Genomic DNA, 15,891 nt, shown 5'->3' on the forward strand with positions numbered 1-15,891 from the left:
GCCGACCCGCCCGACCTTTGGTCTAGAAATGGACTCTGACTAACTCGTTGAGTAACAAACTTGCGCCGCGCAAATTGGAGCGGCTCGCTGTGGTGGGCAAGTAGGCAGCAGAGTTCAGGGTTAAAGTACACTGCCGTCAGGGGTCCAGCATTTATCGCAATGGCCGCGAAGACCGAAGACGATGATGGAAGCATGACAGAGATAGAAGCACCAATATAGTAGGCAATGCGTCATGGCCGCGACATTATTATTGGCATCGCGCACAGCGATTGCAGACACTGAGTATTACACAGCGAAGTGAGCCGACGTAAGGAAGGATGTTAGCTAGTTCTTGAGGTTGAAGTGCCCCGTGCGTTCCTTGGGCCTCGGTCTGGTCCGGGATGCCTGTCATTGCGAATATAGCAACTAACGTTCAGCATTGCGACCTCAAATCAACACTCTACCGACAGGTGTTCGCCACGGAGACTGAGTTGATGACTGAGTAGAATGAGTAGATACGTGCGTAATGTTACTAGATTGCCAACGCTTGGGGCAATGGCGTCGCACCATTTGACCATGTCAACTAAGCATGGGCGGTCTGCGCACGTCGGTGGATGTGTAAGGCCACCGGTCTGGGCCGGACTGATAAATAGTGCACGTCGTCATGCCCGTTCTGGCGCATTCGTCGAACCACGCGGCGGTTCTGCCCTGTTTGCCACGCACATCTCCACTTGGCCCTTATTCGCCTCCGTCATGGATTGCCCCTGCCGGCCGTATATATCCTTATCGGCAGCTCGCCCAACCGGCTTCGACTTCCGCTACTCTTAACAATCGCCAACTGCTGTTCTTCCTCCTCCACTCACTTTTATCGCTCAATTCTACGTTTGTTTAATCGCAATGACCGTCTTCGTTCAACAGCCCGCCCCATCTTTCAAGAAGACCGCTGTCATCGACGGCGCCTTCGAGGACATCACCCTTGACCAGTTCAAGGGCAAGTGGTTCAGTAAGTCGCTCCGTTCCAGTTTTATGTCAATTGCACGTACCAGAGTGATCTGGTACGTGCAGTTTTATTTACCGGACTGCACTTTACTATTTGTCCTCGAATTGCCTGTGCAATTGACGAAATTGCCTTGGGGTGATTGTGGCAGATTATTCGTGCTCCATTCTAGATGTCGCACTCCTTACTAACCACAACTGTCAATTTAGTCCTCGCTTTCATCCCTATGGCTTTCACTTTCGTCTGCCCTACTGGTATGTATTAAGTTTTTCAATCTTTCTCTGCCGGGGGTTCCTGGTTCTTTCGAATCTTCTTCGAATTTCCACCGCGAAGATAGGCTGGCAACAGAGGCTAACCCGAACCCTACAATAGAGATCATTGCGTACTCTGATGCTGCTCCCAAGTTCAAGGAGCGTGGAGCAGAGATTGCCTTTGCTTCCGTCGACTCGGAATACTCTCTTCTTGCCTGGACCAATGTTACTCGCAAGGATGGTGGTCTCGGCCCCATTGGCATCCCATTGATCTCCGACAAGAACCACACTCTCTCCAAGGACTATGGTGTCCTTCTTGAGGAGGAGGGTGTTGCTCTCCGTGGTATCTTTATCATTGACCCCAAGGTATTTCACTCAAAAGTATTGTATAATTGCAACAATTGCTGACGTTTTGGCCAGGGCAATGTGCGACAGGTCACCATCAATGACCTTCCCGTCGGCCGCAACGTCGAGGAGACTCTCCGTCTCCTCGATGCCTTCCAGTTCACGGACGAGTATGGTGAGGTCTGCCCTGCCAACTGGCAGAAGGGTGATGACACCATGAAGCCGGATCCAAAGGGCTCGCTCGAGTACTTCTCCAGTCACTGAATGTGACAGGACGTTGTACTGAATTGGCGGCTGCAAAGAAGATGACGGTATTTTACTATGAAATAGAAAGGAGAATCGTAGATAGATCGATGGCGTTACAGAGATACACTATTTATGTCAAAAAGAGGAGCGATATGCTTATGACTTGTATAAAGAGCCGACTTACGTTATTTGCGTTTGATGATACTAGTATGATATAAATAGAGGTCGGGATAGATTTTTTTTCGTCAATATATAGACTTTACCTAATACAATGTAATATTTCCTCGGTCAAGTTCTCTGGAAGTGTTAACATACATTGCACCAAGTCAGGGGCTGAGATGTACTGATTCCGTATTACGGTGCATTCGCCGCCAACTTTTGCCCACATGCAAAAAGAGAGTTCGTCGGGCGCCGCATACCAAAATAGATGGATGCGATGCTGCGACACCTGCGACAAGCGAGCCACCTTGAAACTCCCACTACTGTCTGGCGTAGATGTAGTAACGATCCCTAAACATTCTACATATCTGCGCATATCTCGAGGGTCAGCAATTCTGAATTGCTTCAACAGGTCCAAACTATATAGAGACAGAAGACAGGAATATAAACACGCTGGCCGCGGGTGGGTCACCACCGATATTTTAGAGTACCATGGATCGCAAGGCACAGCCGTTCCCTGTCTTTGACGAACACCTTCCCTTCTCGTCTCTACTGTACCAAATTGAGCTTCATATTGCCCGGACAGTGGATTCCCCGTATTCATACGAGCAACTTCGTGGCCCGCCATTTTCGACGCATTTGATAAGACCTCTTGGTACGTTTCGGAGTTTTGGGCAAACTGATCTGCATAGAAACTGACGCTATCCTATCGCAGTACGATCACTCGAGCAAACTCGACATCCCGCAATTATTGCCGCGCTATTAGCTGCTCGCATTGATTTCTCTGTTCAGGAAGATGACCGTGCGATCCACGAGGCGCGAGCATACACCGCAGAACTGGTTGCTCTTCGCTATGCCGGGCATTTACCCGAGCCCGAGCTGATCCAGTTCTTGACTTACGAGATTCCGCGAAAAAACACGGCGTCGTCTGGGACAGTGACCCCGTCTCTATCTGCGTCTACTGTCACGCCGCCTCTGACGGAAGCCACGTCTTTATTAGCGGAGGATCGTGCTACTGCAGACATTGACATCGAGAGAGGAGCCGGCGAAGACGCGCCCTATGTTACTGAGTCTGCTATGGGGTTAAGTGCACTTGAATTAGCTATTCTTGGCGACGCGAAAAAATTCCTGCTATCTCGCTCGGTTGAAAAGGTGATTTCCTCCATATGGGAAGGCAGAATTGTGTTCTGGGACAGCATTTCGGTTCAATCAAAAAAGAAGGCGTCCTTCTACAACCCCCGGCGACCCGGCAACGATTGGTATTCGCGTCTGCGTGTGCCAAGGTACAGGATGTTCTTCATGATGGTGAATTACGCCGTCTTGCTCGCGCTATACTATGCTGTGTTGACGGAGCGAAACACCACGCGCGTAACCGTCCTCGAAATCGCGCTTGATGTCTGGTTTGCGGGATTCGTGTACGAAGAGATCGGCCAGGTCAGAGAATCCGGGAGTATACGATACTATGCGTCAGACTATTGGAGCGCGTTTGATCTGGCAATGATTGTTATTTTCTTGACATTTTTTGTTGTTAGACTCATTAGTGTGGTTTTGCCTCTAAACCAAGAACGGTATGCGCACGCCGCGTTTGATGTCTTGTCCCTGGAAGCATTGCTCTTAGTACCACGCGTGTTCTCATCCTTGGCTATCTCGCCGTATTTTGGAACTCTACTCCCCTGCTTGAAGCAAATGACAAAGGATTTCTTGAAAGTCTTGGTGCTGATTATCATTTTGTACCTTGGATTTTTGACAACCTTCAGCTTTCTTGGACGTGAGCATTTTTCTGTGAATGGTATGGCATGGCTACTGATCCGTGTCTTTTTTGGTGCGCCTTATGACGGTCTGGACGCCGCGTCTGAGATTTCTCCTATTTTTGGACCGCCGCTGATGTTGGTTTTCGTTATATTAACCAAGTAAGGGCGATCTGATGAATTAGCTTCACGAATGCTACTAATTTACTAAATAGCATCTTGCTCATCACGGTTGTCATTTCGATTCTCTCGCAGCGGTTCGGCAAAATGATGAACAATGCGAAGTAAGACTCCTTCTGAAACCAATTCACGCCACATCACTAATAGACACTCAGTGAGGAATACATGCTCCTCTTTTCATCTTCGGTGATGGAATCAATCACGACCTCCGACCGCGTAACATACTTTTACCCACCATTGAATCTTATCGGGATCTTAATTCGTCCACTTCGCCTGTTCCTTAATCACACCGAATATCGCAATCTTCGTATCTATATCCTCAAGGTCACACACGCACCGTTTGTCGCGTTGCTCTGGATTTACGAGAACGTGCGATATCGCCTCGCCTCGATACGCGAGAACCACTCGTCGCTGCTCCACATTCGCTCCACAAACAGCAAGAAAAAGCTTTGGCCGCCACAATACGGATCTCCGTACGCTGCCAGTGGTAGGGGGGGCCGCATTTCACAGGGATTGCTTGTCGCCAATCAAGTTATCTTGTCGGGAACTGAGCCGGGACTTGCACGCAGTGTGTTTGCATCTGGCGAAGACGGGTCGCAGAGTAAGTTCACTAATAGTCGAAGCAACAGCTTCGGTCGCGCGAACGGAACAGGTGCAAACAACAAGAGCGGGGCAGATGTTGCGAAGAGAAGGAAAACTAGGAAAAGCGCGATTGTGTCTAAGCGATCGGCTAGTGTGAGTGCAGTGAATAGTGCCGCTGAACGACCGCCACTCGCGTCTAGTGCGTCGACAGGATCGATTGCTAGGACTGCCGCGAATGAAAGTCAGACTGCGCAGCCGGCCACGACCCCTCATGGGCTAACGTTCGACCGAGCGACCACGTTCTCGACGCCTCCCAAGAGAGATGCACAATCGACTGGTATATCAGCTGGCAGTGATTCCGCGCACTTGAAGCAGGTTAGGCGAAGTAGAATCGCGATTTCGCTGCTCCGCGACTTGCGCAGACGCAGAAGTATAACATTACCTGCTGTGTCGTCGGATGAGAGATCTGAGATGTCGGATATTACTGCTGCCGCGATGCCGCACGTGGATGGCGCCAATGCGTTAGCGCCTGCTCGCGCTGCGTCTGATTTTGGCAGCGATGAAGAGCATTTCAGAATGTCGTCGCTCTCGCCCCCAATTCGATCGGAGAATACTATGATCGATGGTGGGCATGAGGCCATTGCGGGCGGCGAAGACGACGATTTTCTTGACGATATTGATGACGAAGATGAGGACGACATTCAAGATGCGGGTGAGGATGAGGATGAGGACGACGACGATGACGATTTCCTTGGCTTGTACGCCGACCAGTCGAATGTTAGGATCAGAGGTCTAGAAGAGCAAGTATACAAAATGAAAGAGATGCTAGAGCATATGAATGCTATGCTTGTTGAGAATATGCAGGCTCAACGGGACACTTAATTATGCGGGATTCTTGTAGTTTGGGAATAATTTGGAAATATTTATAATCGCGTGGATTTCGACTTCAAGACGATATTTATAGATATACTTTTTTGGAATTAAGTGCTGTATAGTATGACGTTAATAAACGAACGTATTCATTGCTAACGGCTAGTGCCTAATATACACGATTTGTACCATCAAATTCCATAATTCCAATAATCGACCGCAAAACACCTTGAAAAGAAATGAGAATTGACACAGCAGATTCAAATAAATCCCCCACCAAATCCACCGGAAGAGCCAAACCCACCACCGCCAGGGAACCCGCCGCCGTTCGGGAACCTCCCGCGACCACCTTGTCTGCCAGGTGCTCCGTCTCCTAACCCACCAGAAGGATCAAACGGCTCGTCCCATCTCGCGCCCGGTGGCCTAATACCACCAGCACCCAAGCCAGCACCACTGTTACTCCGCCGACCTGCAAACAGTGGGTGATCATCCGACGGGTACATACCCCTCATGCCTTCACCACCATAATACGGCCCCGTCAGCCCAGGCGTCAGTCCCGGCCGCGATCCAAGTCCAGGTGGATTCAAATCATCGTCACCGATCGAAAACGGGGAGCGTCCATCAAACGGCAGTGCTCCCCTCGGCCCACTCAGTATCTCGTACTCGTCTTCAAACCCGGGTGGACCAGCCATTGGCGCTGGCGCTGGGTGCCGTGGAATCACTCCCGGAACAGGCTCTGGCCGCGGCACGAGCGGGACACCACCGGCCAATGGTGGGGGGAGTCTGCCGCCTGACGGGCGTTCTGGCGCGCTGCGGTCGGAGTATGGCGGTGGCGGGAGGTTGTCGTGCGAGTCTTGCTCTGACTCGGCGCGCTCTTCCGTGTATCCTTCTTTTTGTAGACTCGGGATAAGCGCTTGAATAATGTTTTTCTTGAACGCATTGATGAAGTTGCTGACAGATTCCTCTGACGTTGTGAATGTCGTTGTGGGCGACATTGGGAATGTCAGCGACGAAGGGACTATGTCCGTAATCCTAACGTCGAAGCTGAACGTATGCTCGTCGTTGCCTTGGGACAACGCTGATATCACGCATTTCGGCCCCAGCTTAGAGACTGTGAGAAGAAATGGAGATAGCGAAGATTGATTATGCTTATATCGGAACGAAAAATGCGACTGTGAGGAAGGCACACTTGGTAATGGACCGCTATCTATTCCGGGTCAGCGTTAGCTTTGATCCCATCGTCGTACATAACTGCAGACATACTGGAATTATCTTCATCGGTTCCCAGAAACTGGAATCCCACTGCTAACATTGCACTGTGGCAAATTAAGGCCAGCGATTCAATGGGAGACGATATTTGTCGCGATGACTCTGCTTGTGCCAGCTCGCGGCGTAGAATATCGATGACGTTCGAAAGCCGTAGTGGATCCTGCGAGGACGGCATGATTTCGTTGAATCAAATATTGTGTAGTTGTCAGTAATACACAATCAAACGAATAAAGACGAGACTTGACAAGATGTCCGGACTCTGTTAATATATGGAAATGGCTTCAGAAGGATGATTAATGCTTTGGTTGGTGAACTTTCCCCTGGCATCATATGTTGGGACATTAGTAGTCAGGGTAAATGAAGCCCAACTCATCGTGAGGACTGTGGGAGAGTCTGTACTAACCCCTTACATTATTGTCCCCATGTCATCAGAATTCCTGGCCGCATACAGCCCTTACCCCATGCACCTGCTCACCTACTTTTGACCTGACTATTATTAATTTAGGAGACGAATATCTTGCCTCTAACGCCAATGCAATACTCTAAGTCACAAAAATTATACACACACTACATTACGAAAGCGAATATTAAGAATTTCGGGAACAGGACCGGAAAATTGCTGAAGCCCACGCGCTTTCAGGGGAACTCCGCAATACAAAACCCTTGGTGCCAACGACTGTTTTTACTGCTGCTAACTGTAGAAATTGCATCCCCTATACTGGCACCATCAGTGCCGTCTAATTAGCTGACTTCGTTACAAATCCTCACTTTGAAAGAGACCCTATGAACCCGGATCTTCGAAGTGTTATTATGGACGATCTTGACAATGACTATGACAACGTTCCGGTTGCGCCAGGCCATGGAGAACATGAAAATGCAGAATCGGACGATGAGCAGCAAGACTGGCGTATGCTAGCAACAATCGGATCCGAGTAAGACTATTTGTGTATGCTCAATTGGTGGGAGTGACAGCTAACAGCCAGCTGTAGTAAGAAATCATTGCCTAAGCGAGGCGAGAAAGAATACGAGCCGACAGGATCCGCGTCTGACAGGAACAATGTTGACGAGAGCAGACAAGCAATGTATACGGCCTTAAATGGAGAACGGCAGCATACAAGGTATAATTTATGTCATTCCAGATATTTAGTATTTTGTCTAACTTTATACTGTGCATAGCAAGGTCCATATTTCAGGCATTTGGTATCCACATTTACGCAAGGCTAAAGTGTTAGTTGCTCGAGGTCCGCATTTCAAGAGTATAGGCAAGGCTGATTCAAGCGGCACTATTTGGCTTTTGCCAGAAGAAGTTATATACCTAGTGGAACGCGGTAGCATGTCTCTATACAATGCAAGGGGCGATTTGAAAATTTCTTTGCAAGCTTGTTATGCGGCGTGCTTAGGTGCTTGCCAGGGCCATGAGCGATACCTAGTATACGCTTACTTAAAACGGCTAGGATTCATAGTACAACGGGCGACGTCTTTCGACGAATCTGGTGAAGAACAGGTAGTACAGAAGCCGGACAGCTGCCGGATAGGCAGACTTTGGAAGTTTTTGCTTCAAAAGTTCGATTCTTTCTGTACAGGTTTACGGCGCGCTATTGCGAAGCAAATCCCGTCCTTCGGGCCAATTATATGTGGAGGTGTATGGAGGTCGTACGGTATGATACGTTGCAAAGGCGATATTATGAACATGAAATTAATGGAGACTCTAGACTCAATTTACAGAGAATTACAGATAATTCCATTTTATAGTCACAGAGGCTCGCATGTTACTCCCAAATCCACAGTTGCTCCATTTAAGGTAGCCTACAATGTTTGGAAACCGAGACCGTCCTTTAAGAAATCGAACCCGGGTGAACCAGATTTCAGAGTGGTTGTCGTAAAGTAAGCACATTTGAGGTCTATCTAAAGTAGGTTGCCCGATATAAACAAGAGCTAATTGTGTAATAGTGCGCAGAAAGATAAAATGCCTACGCTGGCCCAAGCTGGTGCCTTGCTTTCAACATTACCCGCTTGCCATGACTCTACATCAACTTCTCAGGAGAGATTGAGAGAAGGGTACAAGAACGTGATTATTGGTGTTGTTGATTACGGTATTATTAGTTTCATGACATTAGGTGACGTCTCCTTTGGAGATGAGCACATCTATGAGAGACATACTGCTAATAACAGGCTATCGAAATATCACTCAACAAAGAAAAGATAGACATAGCAGAATATATTGTACAATAGCTTGGTGTCACATAAGAAAGGATGAAATGTACATTAGAGTTGCAATATCGACAAGCAATCTAAGCAGAGCAGACCCCCAACTCCAAAATCCCAATATTAAACTAAATGAAGATTAGCCCACTAATCTACTCCTGATACAAACTGTTCATACCATCCAAGAAATCGGAGGCAACTAATAGTTCCAATGCCATTTCTGGCGGTACATCAAACTCAGGAATATTTCCCGGGTTATTCTGATGCTTGAGGTTGTAGTACAGATACTCGCATACTTTCTCCAAAAGTACACCACTAATACGAAGTATATTAGCATTCTACTGACAAGTCTAGTAACCATAATAGTGGCTAGTAACATACCTTATATTAGGTAAAACAACCCGATTTTGTTTTGCTTCTACGAAGTTCGACGACTGACTGAGCATTCCCCGCAGGGTTCCAGAGACAGATGCCGCTGATCGTAAAATTGAGTATTCAAATCCATCCGACGAGACTAGGCGCACGTACTCCTTATCACTTGAGTCCCCAGAACTATCTCCACTCATTTTTAGTCTTTATCGGAGTTGCAACGAGGTTGAATCTGTTAACTGCCTTTCGTTCTGCGCAATTAGTTAACAGGTTAGAGACGCGCCTTCACCCTCACTACGAGCCTACGTTTTGTGACGCGAAGCCGCATGACGTAGTGGATTAGGGGAACGCTTGCCTGGCTGATAGCGCGGCAGTAATCTCATAATTGGATTCACACCATTAAGTTCCAACTGCAGTTTCGTATTTACGTCAGTTATCATTGCGGCGAGTTCGTTAGCCCGGCATCCTGGATCTGATTCAGAGCGAGGGACATTGCGTCACTAATCCCGTTGAATAATTCGACGTTGCGCCAGAGGCAACGGTCTCGTACCTTGCTCATAGACCAACTACTTTCTTAATTCAGGTTACTCCGTTCGAGTGTTGTGGGTACCCGTCAAGTCTCAGGGTGACGGTTCAAGGGGGTTGCAAGATGGGAAATCAGATATCCCAGGTGACACCGTCGGCGCCGACTGTGGGAATTGATTCGTATGTAGATGAGTTGGGTGATATTCAGTATGACAAGACATGTGGATCTGCGCGCTTCATGAAGACTGTTAGAGGGCGGCATAAAGACGGCCTTGTCATCGTGAAGATATTTATCAAGCCCATGGCAAATTTGTCTCTTCGGACATTTCAGCGACAGTTGACAAGTACGTTGGTCCCTGACACATTCTCTTATGAGTTCCTACTAAGTATCCAACAGATGAGCGTGAAGCTTTACTTGAAGCTTCTCATGCGATAGGATATAGCAAAATTGTCGAAACGGAACGCGCGGGATATTTGGTTCGTCAGTATTTTGGAAACATTTTGTATGATAGAATAAGGTAAGAGTTGAGGCGAACGTGACCGATCTAGTGACCGATCTAAAGTTGCTAATTCTGATCACAAGTATTCGTCCGTTCCTTGAAAATATCGAAAAGAGATGGATCGCGTTCCAATTGTTATCTGGACTTGACAAATGCCATTCTTATGGCGTTCACCATGGGGATATAAAAACCGAGAATATTGTTGTCACAGCATGGAACTGGGTTTATCTAACAGACTTCGCCTCGTTCAAGCCTACATTTCTTCCTGAAGACGATCCCGCTGATTTCTCCTTTTTCTTTGATACGTCACTGCGTCGCGTATGCTACGTAGCTCCAGAACGATTCTATGGTCCAGGCGAGAAAAAGAAGGGCTCCTTGACGGATGCTATGGATATCTTCAGTTTAGGGTATGGTAGATCTGCATGTGTTACAATTGAAATATTGAAGGATACTAATCATGAGTAGATGTGTCATTGCAGAATTGTTTTTAGAGGGAGCACCTATTTTCAATCTGTCTCAACTTTTCGGATATCGACGTGGCACCTTTGTTCCCGATCTATCAAAAATTGACGACGTTGAAATAAGGGTACGACAAATTTCACCATGATCGTCAACTTTTCGCTGACAAATTGTAGTCTCTTGTTCGACACATGATCAGCTTGGATCCGAAAGATCGCCACGCGGCGATGGGATATTTAACGGAATGGTAAGTCCATGCTGACCGTGACCCGTACTTGTACTGACGCGTCAAAGGCGCGACAAGGCGTTCCCTAGCTATTTTTACAACTTTCTGCATGAGTATGTCCAGAATATCACGGAGCCCAGCGTTCTTCGATTAGGTCATAGGTCTCTGCCTGCACAATATGTCGAAGCCGATTTTCGAGTTGAGAGGATCTATAATGAATTTGATAAGGTCGCCTATTTCTTGAAGTTTGACCAACCGCGAACAGACGTAAAAGATCACAGTGCCACTCAGGTGGGCGTCGATCCGATACCGGTATACCTGGACATTCCCAACTACCATGCATCACTACCTGTAGCTTCGAGACAGACGCCTGAAGACTGCGGCGCGTTAATATTCCTATCAATTGTTGTATCAGCCATCCGGAATACAGCAACAGCCACGGCCAGACTGCATGCGTGCGACCTAATTCTAGCACTCGGTGAGCAATTACCGGACGAAGCCAAACTGGATCGATGTCTTCCGTACTTAGTAGCGCTGTTGGATGATGACTTCGTGAACGTCAAAGTAGCAGCAATGAGGTCGTTGACTCAGCTAATGGCGCTGGTGAAGAAGATTACGCCCGTGAATGAGAATGTTTTTCCAGAATATATCTTGCCGAGATTACAGCCTCTGTTGTCCAGCAAAGAGGTCTTTGTGCGTGCTAATTATGCCTCTTGCATTTCAACTCTGGCAGAAACCGCCGAGCGTTTTTTGGATATGGCTCAAGATGCGCGAAGAGACGGTTCGTCGTTGACTCTTATTGACGCAGAAACAGAAAACGGGATCACCAACGAGATTGGATATCAAGGATATTTCGACATGTTGCGAAGGGAACTCGTTGAGCAATTTCAAGATCACGCCCTTTCGATGTTAACTGATCCAGATTCTGCCGTGAAACGGGCATTATTACGATCAATCTCACCACTGTGTGCTTTCTTTGGAGGTCAGAAGGCGAACGACATTATTCTTAGCCACTTAATCACGTATCTGAATGATAAGGACGCATTACTGCGTGGTGCGTTCTTCGATGGTATCATAGGGTTAGCTACGTTTGTTGGCGGTAACAGCTTGGAGGAGTACATTATGCCATTAATGGTGCAGGCACTGGCTGGTAAGTGAGACCATTGTCTGTCCAACATCAATCTAACGCGACCCAGATACGGAGGAATTTGTAGTGGAGAAGGTTCTCTATGCATTTACGAGTCTGGCAGAACTAGGCCTAATCAAAAGACCGAACCTGTGGGATCTAGTCCGTATTACCGTCAGGTTTGCAGTACATCCAAATCTATGGATTCGTGAGGGTAGGTCGATAAACAAATTACCGTATTAGTAATGGATAGTTAACATGTTCTGCAGGCGTGTTCGCATTTATATCAGCAGTGACTAAGTGGCTGTCGCCGGCAGATGTGCATTGCATTATTCGACCTATCGTCAAGCCGTTCCTGAGATGTGAAATTCTAGATTATTCGGAAGTCATGCTTCTAGATTTCACCAAGCCACCCGTATGCGACTTAATTGCTTTTTCAAGTCAGGGAATTACTAACGTGTGAGAAGCTCTCTCGGATAATATTTAATACAGCGATAAAGTGGGCAACTGAAGCGCAAAATTCAAATTTCTGGAAATCGGCCAAGGAGCAGCGAATGTCGGACATCGTTCCAATGTTCGACGGTTCGTACTCTATCACTTCTTCACTGCATAATCTGTCTATTACCAAGGCGTCAGCGGACATTGGATTTTCTGAGAAGATTTACAAAACAGAAGAGTATGTACTCACTTCAAACCTCAAGAATGACGCTAATGATACACAGAGATATTGCATGGCTCAAGAAGCTGCAAATAATGGGACTGAAAGAAGAAGATCTGTGGAAGCTAGTGGCACTTCGAGAACACATATGGCGCATAGCTAAGGCAAACAGAAACTACAGATTGGTTCCAATCAGACGAGAACAAACTTCAGGACCGGACATGAGTTCGGTTATCTCAGTCAATAAGTTGGGTGTTCAACTCCACACTTATTTCTTCGACGACGCGAGAACAACAATACGACGACACGTGACGAAGCCTCCGATCTCTGAAGCCACTATCAAGCAGTTTAGAGCAGCTACAGCTTTACTGGATGCACTAAAGACAATAGATAGCTACCAACGGCGGTCGCCGTCGTCTATGAACATGAGACGCGCAGACTTTCCGCCACATTGGCTTAACGGAGTTGAAGGCTCACCTCGCACGATGGCTCCAATATTTCAGATTGGATCCCCTCCGCGACCGTCCGCGGCTAGTATTTTTATGACCAGTCCATCGCGCGTGCATACCAATGCTTCCACTGTTTCACGAGTACCTACCGCAGACAGCAATATTAGTTTTGGCAGTACGTCGGATGGAAAAGGAACTTCACTTAGTCAGACCAGTACAAGCAAAGGTGATCAGACTCCATCTTCCGCGGGAGATGAGGGTTTGGAGCACCATGTTACGATCTCCAGGGAGCTTCGACGTCGGGCGAGCGCTGCATCCTTTATCCAGAAGCGGGACCACGTTGGTAAATCAGCCCCAGATGTTAGCACTAGTCCGACTGTTGCGTACGGACGTCTTGATAGACAATCTTCTCCAAAAAATGAAGATAAGAAGCCGAATCCAAAGGAGATGAAAACGATGAAGATCTCGTCATACCAGCCTAGGGAGGACGAGACAGTGATCGAAACAGTAGTTTACAGAGGGCATTCTTACACCGGAGACGATCCATACATTTTGAAATTACTGGACACAGTATATCTTGAGAAATTTATGGAGGATATCCCGGAATTTGGACCCTTGATTCCTCTTGCCGCTCGTCCTCGGTCACTAGTAAAGCATAGCAGTGCCGATGCCGGTCCGTGGCGACCAGATGGTGTTTTGATTGCACATTTTGAAGAGCACAAGGGCCCAGTTAACCGTGTTGCTGTGTCGCCGGACCATTACTTCTTCGTAACAGCATCAGATGATGGAACGGTGAAAGTTTGGGACGCATTGCAGATTGAGCGTAATGTCACGAATCGTTCTCGACAAACATATAAACACGCTCCAGGAGCCAAGGTGCGGTGTTTGTGTTTCATAGACAGCACGTATTGCTTTGTTAGTGGATCTACAGATGGTGTTATCAACGTTGTTCGAGTCGACTATTCTCCTGCAACTGGACGCGGGATTCCAAAATACGGCAAGTTGGTCACGTTGCGAAATTATCAATTCGAGGAAGGTGAATGGCCGGTCTGGATAGAGCACGTCAAGATCCAGTCGAGTTCAATGCTGATGGTGGCGACGAATAGATCGCGAATAGTGGGATTGAATCTGCGAAGCATGAAAGAAGATTTTACCTTCCAGAATCCTTTACATCATGGTGTGCCAACGTGTTTCTGCATTGACAAAAAGCGAGAATGGCTAGTTGTTGGAACCTCTAAAGGGATTATGGATGTGTGGAGTATTCGATATCAGATTCGCCTGAAGGCGTGGGGACTACAAGCCGGTACCCCGATCCATCGAATTGGATTGCACCCTACGCGTGGTAAAGGTCGATGGGTCTGCGTTGCTGGTGGCACGTGTGTAAACGGAGATGAGGTGACAATTTGGGATGTAGAAAAGAACGAGTGTCGCGAGGTTTACAGGACATCGAGTGAAGATGGCGGTGTGACTGCAAGCATCGAGAAGCGATACGAGCCTCTCAATGTCGACGAGGAGTCTCCCGACAGTCTTCTGAGCCAATTTGCTAGCGATCCAGTACAGCTTCTGGAACGGACAGAGTCCAGCATTGCGAAAGGAATCAGATCGTTCTGTATCGGTGCGGCAGATTTGGCCACTACCTTTTCAGGTGATTCCAGTTTCATGTCGGACTCTTTCAATGGCACGTCCAGACCTGCCAGTGGTGGTACATTCATTGTGACGTCAGGTGCAGATAGACATGTACGGTTTTGGAATATGGCCAAGCCTGACTCGTCATGTATTGTCAGCGGTCCATTGACAGAGTACGTCAAGCCGACTTATAGCGTCTCGACTCCGACATCGCACCTAGCTATCCACACTGAGCTCCGCAATGCCGTCGAGGTTGCACCAGCCACAAATGGCGACAGCGACCACAGCCCAACTGCAAACGGCACACCACGCACTGGACAAGCAAATCGACGCCGCAACCCAAATATTCGCCTACCACCTACGCCAACGCAGGCACAGAGAAACACTCTAATCACTTCTCACCAGCAGAACATTCTCAAAATCCACACTGACGCGATTTTGGACATTGCGTTGCTTTGTAAACCGTACGGCTTGATCATCTCGGTCGACAGAGCCGGCGCGATAAAAATATACTCATAGATGTTTGCTTTGGTATTGTATTTCAGCTTGGTTTTTATTGGGATATATTTGTTGTGACAGGCTGGCATAGTTGAGGACTTTTTCCCTTATAGGGTGGCGTTGTCTCTATTTTTGTGGTTCTCTGCTCGTTTTCAGAATAGTGTAATATAGCTGACAGGACTTAATCGGTAACAGGTCGACAGCTGCGAATTCAAATCCACGCCTTTGACCAGCCGGCTCGGGCTTGCACTGAATTTGCGCAGTGTTGAGGACCTGAAGTCAAACTTAAACTCTGTCTGCTTGATATGTTCGTAGTCCAGCTCCAAATTCTCCACGAATAAACTCGACGGAAAATACCGCGTTCTTTCATTTTCACGGCTCAATACAGCGACCACTCTGGCACACAAAAAACGAAAACTTATATCGCGCCCGGTTTGGTAAAGCTGCTCGTTTGGAGTAACAGCAAAAGCCATTTGGTAGCCATAAGGCGGGCGATTGGTTTAGTCACGAGCAATTAAATTGCTGACTGTGAGGTTGGCAACGTTGCTATACATCTTATTTCGATTAACGTTGCTATTTCTCACACAAATGACGCGCTTATTGCAAAACTCGCTTATGATAAGG

At 47.6% G+C, this 15,891-nt stretch overlaps 6 protein-coding genes across 6 annotated transcripts; 4 read left to right on the forward strand and 2 right to left on the reverse strand.

Moving 5' to 3' along the window:
- Window positions 1–722: 722 nt before the first annotated feature.
- POJ06DRAFT_246619 (thioredoxin-like protein) lies at window positions 723–2,106 on the forward strand. The gene is made up of 4 exons (XM_056186805.1): window positions 723–982; window positions 1,186–1,230; window positions 1,349–1,593; window positions 1,648–2,106. The coding sequence occupies exons 1-4, from the start codon at window positions 877–879 to the stop codon at window positions 1,834–1,836; spliced, it is 585 nt and encodes a 194-aa protein (XP_056046565.1). The 5' UTR covers window positions 723–876; the 3' UTR covers window positions 1,837–2,106.
- A 32-nt stretch (window positions 2,107–2,138) lies between these two features.
- Window positions 2,139–5,496, forward strand: POJ06DRAFT_219330 (uncharacterized protein). The gene is made up of 4 exons (XM_056185588.1): window positions 2,139–2,632; window positions 2,693–3,887; window positions 3,941–4,009; window positions 4,061–5,496. Exons 1-4 carry the CDS (start codon window positions 2,470–2,472, stop codon window positions 5,367–5,369), a joined length of 2,736 nt encoding a protein of 911 aa, XP_056046566.1. The 5' UTR covers window positions 2,139–2,469; the 3' UTR covers window positions 5,370–5,496.
- Window position 5,497: 1 nt separating this feature from the next.
- POJ06DRAFT_246621 (uncharacterized protein) lies at window positions 5,498–6,945 on the reverse strand. Its single transcript, XM_056186806.1, has 2 exons — window positions 6,621–6,945; window positions 5,498–6,564 (listed from the first exon to the last, which is right to left on the reverse strand). Exons 1-2 carry the CDS (start codon window positions 6,799–6,801, stop codon window positions 5,618–5,620), a joined length of 1,128 nt encoding a protein of 375 aa, XP_056046567.1. The 5' UTR covers window positions 6,802–6,945; the 3' UTR covers window positions 5,498–5,617.
- Window positions 6,946–7,436: 491 nt separating this feature from the next.
- On the forward strand, window positions 7,437–8,832 carry POJ06DRAFT_193267 (tRNA-splicing endonuclease subunit sen54 N-term-domain-containing protein; the record flags this gene model as incomplete). The annotated part of the gene is made up of 5 exons (XM_056184905.1): window positions 7,437–7,558; window positions 7,616–7,744; window positions 7,803–8,284; window positions 8,339–8,510; window positions 8,577–8,832. The coding sequence occupies 5 exons, from the start codon at window positions 7,437–7,439 to the stop codon at window positions 8,830–8,832; spliced, it is 1,161 nt and encodes a 386-aa protein (XP_056046568.1).
- A 151-nt stretch (window positions 8,833–8,983) lies between these two features.
- On the reverse strand, window positions 8,984–9,397 carry POJ06DRAFT_265978 (BTB/POZ protein; the record flags this gene model as incomplete). The annotated part of the gene is made up of 2 exons (XM_056189122.1): window positions 8,984–9,146; window positions 9,213–9,397. 2 exons carry the CDS (start codon window positions 9,395–9,397, stop codon window positions 8,984–8,986), a joined length of 348 nt encoding a protein of 115 aa, XP_056046569.1.
- Window positions 9,398–9,597: 200 nt separating this feature from the next.
- On the forward strand, window positions 9,598–15,594 carry POJ06DRAFT_246625 (uncharacterized protein). The gene is made up of 10 exons (XM_056186807.1): window positions 9,598–10,069; window positions 10,123–10,243; window positions 10,309–10,632; window positions 10,691–10,811; window positions 10,861–10,931; window positions 10,979–12,060; window positions 12,107–12,250; window positions 12,306–12,451; window positions 12,504–12,712; window positions 12,759–15,594. Exons 1-10 carry the CDS (start codon window positions 9,850–9,852, stop codon window positions 15,286–15,288), a joined length of 4,968 nt encoding a protein of 1,655 aa, XP_056046570.1. The 5' UTR covers window positions 9,598–9,849; the 3' UTR covers window positions 15,289–15,594.
- The last annotated feature ends 297 nt before the right edge of the window (window positions 15,595–15,891 follow it).

The sequence above is a fragment of the Lipomyces tetrasporus genome (assembly GCF_029532465.1).
Source record: "Lipomyces tetrasporus strain NRRL Y-64009 chromosome Unknown POJ06scaffold_2, whole genome shotgun sequence".
NCBI lineage: Eukaryota > Fungi > Ascomycota > Lipomycetes > Lipomycetales > Lipomycetaceae > Lipomyces > Lipomyces tetrasporus.